The sequence below is a fragment of the Scedosporium apiospermum genome (assembly GCF_000732125.1).
Source record: "Scedosporium apiospermum strain IHEM 14462 chromosome Unknown SEQ_SAPIO_0110, whole genome shotgun sequence".
NCBI classification, from domain to species: domain Eukaryota; kingdom Fungi; phylum Ascomycota; class Sordariomycetes; order Microascales; family Microascaceae; genus Scedosporium; species Scedosporium apiospermum.
In genome coordinates this window covers 1,562,110-1,571,593 of record NW_015971811.1, presented here as the reverse complement: position 1 = coordinate 1,571,593, position 9,484 = coordinate 1,562,110, and the positions used below count along the sequence as shown (strand labels likewise).

Sequence of the window (9,484 nt, the reverse complement as noted above, 5' to 3'; positions counted from 1 at the left end):
GAAGGGCAAGGAGATCACGAATTGAGGGTCCTCGATGGCATTGGATGCAAGAGCAGCCACCCGCTTGGTCCAAGGCACTGTACTTTTCAGGGGGGCATGTGGGCAAGGTACACAGTACTTCAAGTACGAGTCTGTCCGCTGATAGCCCTGTAAGGGCGTGCTGCTACACTACAACTTGGAGTGATCGTAATTACTTGGGAGCTGTGTGGGGACACTATTAATTCCGAGAGCTCGTAAGGAGTTAGTGCCGTGTGTTGATGGTTGCAGCGCGGGAGTCTGGGCCTGGGCAGACTGTATCTCATACTTCGTCATCACCGCCTACCGCTTCTGCGCAAATCCGTCGGCTTCCAAGGCACACCGGAGCGGCAAAACCGCGACAGGGCAGCCTAGCGGTTGGATTGGTGATGAAGTATCACTCTGACAGTGGTTCACTCGGAGTCTACGACATACAACGTAAAGAAAGAAGGACCATGACATCTCCTGGCAGCCACGCAACATTAAAACGTTCCACCGGGTGACAGACTGACAAGGCAAACTGGAATATTCGAATCATGTTCTAGTGATTCGGGAGAGGATATCTTTCGGTATCCGAGGTCAAGGCAGCAGATTATGTTGATAGGGGGGCTAAGGTCGTGCGATGTTCGTGAGACTGTGAAATTGAAGCTTTCCACAGGTTCCGGGGGAAAGGGTTGAGTCGAGCTACATTTGTCTACAACGGAGGGGTAGACAATACGTACGAAGCTGGCTGTATTTACTTGTACCGCGTACGGGACTGACGTATTCCTGCGTACTTCGGAATACCAACAATTCCGAGTTTTGGCTGGGTGATTTGCTGAGATCAATTGATCTGGATTGGAGTGTGGGTGGGAGTGTGGGAAATAGTGTATAGACCAACAAGCTTTAAATTGATGCTCTGGGGAACTAACCTCACACGAAGATGCTCGGTATCCTAACCAATGCTCGGCTGTAGTGACCGGACTATGGCGGAAACCGAGTGGTCGCCTTGAGACAGGAGGGACAAAATGATAGATAAGGTGTGCTGGTTGGGATATCAACCGTCGAGCCTTTAAGAACACGACGTGAAACTGCGCCATCATTCGGGTGGTAAAACTGTTCACAGAATCAAGGTTGAAATGGGTTGAATTGGCCATGGCAAAAATTGAGGTTCGAAACTGTTGATGGTGTCCCCAATGAATTGGGATGTGGTGGGGAGCTCACAGATGCATCGAAGTAACTCCGGATTGGGGCTAGCGCAGAAATATGGTTGAGGACTTGAGCAGCTTGTGTCTTTTCGAAGCTCTCACACACCCCACGGCAGGCCGCCGTGAAGTGTACCCCTCACTCTTGTACCCAGGTACATCTCCAATTGCCAGCAACAAGGACGAAGTACCCTAGTACCTCAGACTGCCAGGAACCGGCACCCGCCAACAGGGAAAGGAGTGAGGTGCGTGTTATGGGGCGTGCAAGATGGTCTGGACTTTTTTTTTTCTCTTCGATGCTCGGGTTCAACAACAACACCGGATTTTCTTGTTGGTACTATTACCACTCAACCCACCTTACCTCTTAGCTTTCTCCGCGAGCCAAGGTCCAACTTTTCTTCTGAGACCCAGCTCTTCGTGTTATTTTCATCATCTGTTTCTTTTCTCTCTATACCCCGCCAGCTTCATTCCTTAAGGTCGTTTACAAGGACCTCCATAGACCTTCTTGCCTCCTCACTCTAAGCACTTGGTTTGCGAGCTTCTAGGCGTCCAAGGAGCCGGAGCATCAAGAACAGCGCCTCCCATTCATTCAACGAGAGGCGGCTGGTGATTCCCATAATAACTTTTTAACTCATAGAAAGCCGTACAAGCGTCAATTGCCTAGGCACGGCTTCACTCTACGACTAGAACTAATACCTCCCCGGATACCCGCGATCCAACACCGCCCATCATGCGTCCCGAAGTCGAGCAGGAGCTTGCTCACACCCTTCTAATCGAACTTCTTGCCTACCAATTTGCGTCCCCGGTTCGGTGGATTGAGACCCAAGATGTCTTCCTCGCGGAGAAGACCGCCGAGCGCATCGTCGAGATTGGTCCCGCCGAGACCCTCGGTGTGATGGCCAAGCGAACCCTAGCATCCAAGTATGAAGCTTACGACGCCGCGAAGTCCGTTCAACGTCAGATTCTTTGCTACAACAAGGACGCAAAGGAAATTTACTACGATGTTGACCCTGTGGAGGAGGAGCCGGAACCCGCCGCTTCGTCTTCTACCCCCGCGGCCGCCGCCCCTGCTGCTGCGACTGCTGCTCCTATTGCCGTTGCCGCCGCCCCTGCTCCATCCGCAGGTCCCGCAGCCCAGGTGCCTGATGCGCCAGTACAAGCTCTAGATATTGTGAGGGCCCTCATTGCACAGAAGCTCAAGAAGCCCCTCCTAGAGGTGCCTCTGAACAAGGCGATCAAGGATCTAGTAGGAGGTATGGATATTCATCTCATTTCATCACTACATTGCTAGTAGCAGTGCTAACGACCCATGTAGGCAAGTCCACGCTTCAAAATGAAATTCTCGGAGACTTGGGCAAGGAGTTCGGTTCAACCCCTGAGAAGCCCGAGGATACCCCACTAGACGAGCTAGGTGCGGCGATGCAAGCTACATTCGACGGCCAGCTCGGCAAGCAGTCCCAAGGCCTGATCGCCAGGCTCATCTCTTCGAAAATGCCCGGTGGTTTCAACATCACCGCATCGCGCAAGTACCTCGAAACGCGCTGGGGTCTCGGTTCTGGCCGACAGGACGGCGCCCTACTACTCGCATTAACAATGGAGCCCGCGAGCCGTCTGGGATCGGAGGCCGATGCCAAGGCCTTCCTCGATGATGTGACCCAGAAGTACGCCGCGAACGCCGGTATCAGTCTATCCACAGCTGCCGCCGCCGGCCCGGCAGCGGGCGCCGGCCAAGGCATGATGATGGACCCCGCTGCCATCGATGCGCTCACCAAGGACCAGAGGGCCCTCTTCAAGCAGCAGCTTGAGCTGTTTGCGAGGTACCTCAAGATGGATCTTCGAGCCGGTGAAAAGGCCCACCTCAACTCCCAACAATCCGAGAAGGTCCTACAGGCCCAGCTCGACTTGTGGACCGCCGAGCATGGCGACTTCTATGCTGCTGGTATCGAGCCTGTCTTCAGCTCCCTGAAAGCCCGTGTCTACGATTCCGCCTGGAATTGGGCAAGGCAGGATGCCTTGAACATGTATTTCGATATCATCTTTGGCAGGCTCAAGGTTGTGGACCGCGAGATTGTGAGCCAGTGCATCCGCATCATGAACCGATCCAACCCCAAGCTTGTTGAGTTCATGCAGTACCACATGGATAATTGCCCAACTGACCGCGGCGAAACCTACAAGCTCGCGAAGGAACTGGGCCAACAGCTTATTGAGAACTGCAAGGAAGTCTTGGAGGCTGCACCCGCCTACAAGGACGTGTCTGTCCCGACGGGTCCTCGCACTACTGTCGACGCCAAGGGCAACCTGAACTACGAAGAGGTCCCTCGTACCAGCTGCCGCAAGTTGGAGCATTACGTCCAGCAGATGAGCGAGGGTGGCAAGATCTCCGAGTACGGTAACCGCACCAAGGTCCAAAACGATTTGCAACGCATGTACAAGCTCATCAAGCAGCAGCACAAATCTACCTTGACCAGCTCGCAGCTTGAGATTAGGAATCTGTACCGGGATGTCTGCCGCTCGCTAGCCATGAATGAGAGCCAGATTCTCCCCAAGGAGAACGGGTCGCCCGGTGCCAAGAAGCCTTCCGTAAAGGGGCCCACTCCCGGCAAGGGCAAGGTTGAGACCATTCCCTTCCTCCATCTCAAGCGCAAGAACCTCCACGGATGGGATTACAGCAAGCGACTTACCACGTTGTATCTCAGCTGTCTCGAGAAGGGCGCTCGTGATGGAATTTCCTTCCAAGGCAAATACGCCCTTATGACGGGTGCCGGTGCCGGTTCCATCGGCGCTGAGGTCCTTACTGGCCTCATCAGCGGTGGCGCCAAGGTCGTTGTCACCACGAGCCGTTTCTCCCGTGAGGTCACTGAGTACTACCAGTCACTCTATACCAAGTTCGGTTCTCGAGGCTCCCAACTTGTTGTTGTACCCTTCAACCAGGGTAGCAAGCAGGACGTTGAGGCTCTGGTCGACTATGTTTACGACCCTAAGAACGGTCTTGGATGGGATCTGGACTACGTTATTCCATTCGCTGCTATCTCTGAGAATGGCCGCCAGATCGACAACATTGACTCAAGGTCAGAGTTGGCTCACCGTATCATGTTGACCAACCTGCTTCGTCTGTTGGGCTGTGTCAAGGCTCAAAAGGCTGAGCGTGGCTTCGAGACTCGCCCTGCCCAAGTTGTCCTGCCCCTCTCCCCGAACCACGGTACCTTCGGCAACGATGGTCTTTACTCCGAGTCCAAGCTCGCCTTGGAGACCCTCTTCAACCGCTGGTACTCCGAGAGCTGGGCCCACTATCTCACCATCTGCGGCGCTGTTATCGGATGGACCCGTGGCACAGGCCTGATGTCAGGAAATAACGTGGTCGCTGAAGGCGTCGAGGCCTTTGGTGTCCGCACATTCTCTCAGCAGGAAATGGCCTTCAACCTCCTTGGTCTCATGACCCCCACCGTTGTTGACCTCTGCCAATCCGAGCCCGTCTTTGCTGACCTCAACGGTGGTCTTCAGTTCATCCCCAACTTGAACGAGACTATGACCAAGCTCCGAAAGGACATCATGGAGACCAGCGAGATCCGCAAGGCCGTCAGCAAGGAGACTGCCATCGAGAATACCATTGTTAACGGACCCGACTCCGAGGCTCTGTACAAGAAGAAGATGATCGAGCCTCGTGCCAACATTAAGTTTGAGTTCCCTACCGCTCTTGACTGGAAGAAGGACATCGCCCCTCTCAATGACAAGCTCAAGGGCATGGTCGACCTCGAGAAGGTTGTTGTCGTCACTGGTTTCGCCGAGGTTGGTCCCTGGGGTAACTCGCGCACTCGCTGGGAGATGGAGGCCTATGGCGAGTTCTCTCTCGAGGGTTGTGTTGAGATGGCCTGGATCATGGGTCTCATCAAGCATCACAACGGACCCATTAACCGCCGCCCCTACTCCGGCTGGGTTGACTCCAAGACTAATACCCCCGTCGACGAGAAGGATGTCAAGGCCAAGTATGAGAAGTTTATTCTCGAACACAGCGGCATCCGTCTCATCGAGCCTGAGCTCTTCGAAGGCTACGACCCCAACAAGAAGCAGCTTCTTCATGAGGTCGTCATCGAGCAAGATCTCGACCCCTTCGAGGCGTCCAAGGAAACTGCCGAAGAGTTCAAGCGAGAGCATGGAGATAAGGTTGAGATTTTCGAGATTCCAGAGTCTGGAGAGTACACTGTTCGCCTAAAGAAGGGCGCTGCTCTCTGGATCCCCAAAGCGCTCAGGTTCGACCGTCTCGTCGCTGGCCAGATCCCCACCGGCTGGGATGCCAAGCGCTATGGTGTTCCCGACGACATCATCTCCCAGGTCGACCCCGTCGCCCTCTTTGTACTGGTCTCGACGGCCGAGGCCCTCCTCTCGTCTGGTGTCACCGACCCCTACGAGTTCTACAAGTATGTTCACGTATCGGAAGTTGGTAACTGTGTCGGTTCCGGTATGGGTGGTGCTGCTGCGCTCCGTGGCATGCACCGTGACAGGTACCTCGACAAGCCACTCCAGAACGACATTCTTCAGGAGTCTTTCATCAACACTATGAGTGCCTGGGTTAACATGTTGTTGCTTTCGTCTTCCGGCCCCATCAAGACCCCCGTCGGTGCTTGCGCCACCGCTGTCGAGTCCGTGGACATTGGTTACGAGACCATCATGGAGGGCAAGGCTCGCGTCTGTATTGTCGGCGGTTTCGATGACTTCGGTGAGGAGGGCTCGTACGAGTTCGCCAACATGAAGGCCACCAGCAACGCCGTCGATGAGTTCGCTCACGGCCGAACTCCTCAGGAGATGTCTCGACCTACCACTACCACTCGTAACGGCTTTATGGAGTCCCAGGGATGTGGTGTGCAGATCATCATGACCGCCAAGCTTGCTCTAGAGATGGGTGTCCCCATTTACAGTATCCTTGCCTTGACCACCACTGCGTCTGACAAGATCGGCCGTTCCGTTCCCGCCCCCGGCCAGGGTGTCCTTACTACTGCCCGCGAGCACGCCGGCAAGTTCCCCTCGCCTCTCCTCGATATCAACTACCGTCGTCGCCAGATCGAGCGCCGCCGGAAGCAAATCAAGCAATGGAAGGAGTCCGAACTTGAGTTCCTGTATGATGAGATTGATGCTATGAAGTCTCAAGGCGAGAAGTTCGACGAGAAGGAGTACCTTCAGGACCGTACGGCTCATGTCGAGAAGGAGGCCGCCCGTCAAGAGAAGGAGATGCTCAGGAGCCTGGGCAACAACTTCTGGAAGAGCGATCCTTCCATCGCGCCCCTCCGAGGTGCGCTGGCTACCTGGGGTCTCACTATCGATGATCTCGGTGTTGCCTCCTTCCACGGTACATCTACCAAGGCCAACGACAAGAACGAGTCCTCCGTCATCTGCCAACAGCTCCGTCATCTCGGCCGCTCCAAGGGTAATGCCATCATGGGTGTCTTCCAGAAGTACCTTACTGGTCACCCCAAGGGCGCTGCTGGCGCCTGGATGATGAACGGCTGTCTTCAGGTCCTCAACACCGGCTTGGTGCCTGGCAACCGCAACGCGGACAACGTCGACTCCGTCATGGAGCAGTACGACCTGATTGTCTACCCCAGCCGTAGCATCCAGACCGATGGTATCAAGGCCTTCTCTGTCACCTCCTTCGGTTTCGGCCAGAAGGGTGCTCAGGCCATCGGTGTCCACCCCAAGTACCTCTTCGCCACCCTTGATGAGCAGACCTACAATGCTTACTACGCCAAGGTTGAGGCGCGCCAGAAGAAGGCGTACAGATACTTCCACAACGGCTTGATCCACAACAGCCTTTTCGTTGCCAAGTCCCACGCTCCTTACACCGACGAGCAGCTCAGCAATGTTCTCCTCAACCCTGACGCCCGCGTTGCCGAGGACAAGAAGTCTTCCGAGCTCGTTTACCCCTCCAACTTCATGGCTCTTTCCGAGAAGCCCGCCCCATCTTCCGCCGTTAAGGCGACACAAACGATGATGGAGGCCCTCGCCAAGAAGGTCGTTGCCAAGAACTCCAAGATCGGTGTTGACGTCGAGGACATCTCGGCCATCAACATCGAGAACGAGACCTTCATCTCGCGCAACTTCACCAAGGCCGAGATCGACTACTGCCGCCAAGCCCCCAGCCCCCAGAGCTCTTTCGCGGGTCGCTGGAGCGCCAAGGAGGCCGTCTTCAAGTCCCTCGGTGTCCCTAGCCAGGGTGCCGGTGCCGCGCTCAAGGATATTGAGATCGTGAGGAACGATGACGGTGTTCCCTCTGTCAAGGTATGTTCATGCACTCACTTATATTATGTTAACCCATCCCTTCCCTTTAGTTCATGGCTAACTCTTTTCCCAATAGCTCCACGGTGATGCTGCCACCGCCGCCAAGAAGGCCGGTATCAAGGACGTCAGCGTCTCTATCTCTCACTCAGACTCGCAGGCCATGGCCGTCGCCGTCGCTTCGCTTTAAGAAAACAAATATACCCTGTGAGGATGAGAAGAGTCTGGGAGGGTAGAGAGTGCAAAGACTAAAAAGAAGGCAATAACATGGTCCTGTGTGAAACCTTTGTATTCGCTCAATTTTTTGGGCTTAATCTGCGCTTTTTATGTTTCTCGCTCTTGTTTTTATATTTTACTTCACGGACCTGTTTGCCTGGGATTGGAGGAGGAAAACATTTCATAGAGTTTTCAAGTTTTAGCCAGTTGAGGGGATTAGAATAGAATCATTTCAAGTTCATCGTGTGTCTTATATACGCTCCATTCACCCTGTGATATCCTGGGCTTGAGCTGGAATCGGTTGCTCCGAAGCCCATGGGTTTAATGGTCTCATCCCTCCGGATCATGGATGAGCGGTCTTGGGATGTGGGAGACTCCGACGATATGAAGTCACAGAAGCACGTCATGTAGGGGACATCATCAAGTAAAATACCCCGATTGATTATTTCGTTTGTCAACAAGCTCTTCTCAGTCCCAGCCGTACATAGAGAACAGACACTCTCCCATTCTCCCATTCCCATTTCCCTCTCGCTTTTCAACCCAACTCAACCCCTCCACTCAACCCAGTAATCTCGGATGAAAAGATATCGACAATGTACGACATCGGGCGGTTTTCCAAACAAATTCTTCATCGGGCGCCTTCTCCCGGTTGAGCCTCTTTTGCCGTGTGTGTGTATTGTTTTGTGTCATTTGTGTGCTGTATCATTTGTGATCTCGTGGTTCGCCAGGGATTGTTCTTTTCGGTCAAAGTCGCCGTCTCATCTCCATTTGGTGGATTGTCCCAGAATAAGTAAGGGTGCGGAGTTGTTATCGCATTGCAGCTCGTCGCTTCTTTCGGGAGGAATTACGGCATTCTTGGTTGTTGGCATCACTCGCTGACATTCCCTCTGATAGTGGTCACCGTTAGCGCAAGTGCAAGTAATAACAGGAAGAAAGTTCCAGGAGGGAGACCAACGTACCTTTGGTAGATGTGTGTTGTATAAGGTGGCATACATGCCCACGGCAATGTTGGTTTTTTTCTTCATTTTTTTAGTGTCCAATACGAGCGGCGCATCGCCATTGCTTGCTTGCGTGTAGCGACGTCCATGTAGATTATCAAGTGTAAGGGAAGAAGTTTCGGACAGTATAGCAATGTCGACACGAGGAAATCTAGGGGGGAAATAGGACAATCAAAGTTAGAATACCTCACAAGATAAGACGAAGTGTGGAAGCTTGGTGAACACAAGGGAAAGGAACAGGGCAATGAGAAAAAAGGAACAAAAGATAAATGTAGGCACTTACCTTCCCAAAGAGTAGAAAGGCTCTCGTAAATACACGAGTAATTGTATCGAACGGGTAGGCGACCAAGGTCTGGTGGGCGTCGTTGTCGTCGACGGTGGAAACTTGAAAGACTTATAGCAAGGATGAACAGTAGACTGAGTGGTTGCAAAGAGTGGAAGAGTGTTTGACGACCGAAGAAGTGTAGAGACGGTTCGCGCTCAAGACGTAGACGAGGATGTGACCCGGGAAGGCTCTCTTGATAGATGAGATCTTCTCATCGTAGTTGTCGAAAGCCGAGTTTGCGTTGTTCGAAGCAGAGCAGCGTGGTCAAGGATGTGAAGTGGGTTGCCGCAACGAGTGTCTCGTCTCCACTCGACAAGGCAAAACCGAAAATTGGTATATCGGAAACACATCCCCTCTCCCAGCCAGAGGACCCGTATATAGGAAACAGAAATCCACCCCCAGAAGAGGTGGGAAAACAGACACACACAACACACACATAGAGTTGAAAGAAAAACACCCGTCCCCTCGCCCCCTCCACC

General features: G+C 53.5%; 1 protein-coding gene across 1 annotated transcript; it reads left to right on the top strand.

Annotated features, from left to right (window-relative positions):
• Positions 1 to 1,929: 1,929 nt before the first annotated feature.
• On the top strand, positions 1,930 to 7,656 carry SAPIO_CDS7370 (Fatty acid synthase subunit alpha; the record flags this gene model as incomplete). Its single annotated transcript, XM_016789249.1, has 3 exons — positions 1,930 to 2,452; positions 2,515 to 7,469; positions 7,546 to 7,656. The coding sequence occupies 3 exons, from the start codon at positions 1,930 to 1,932 to the stop codon at positions 7,654 to 7,656; spliced, it is 5,589 nt and encodes a 1,862-aa protein (XP_016641076.1).
• Between the last annotated feature and the right edge of the window lie 1,828 nt (positions 7,657 to 9,484).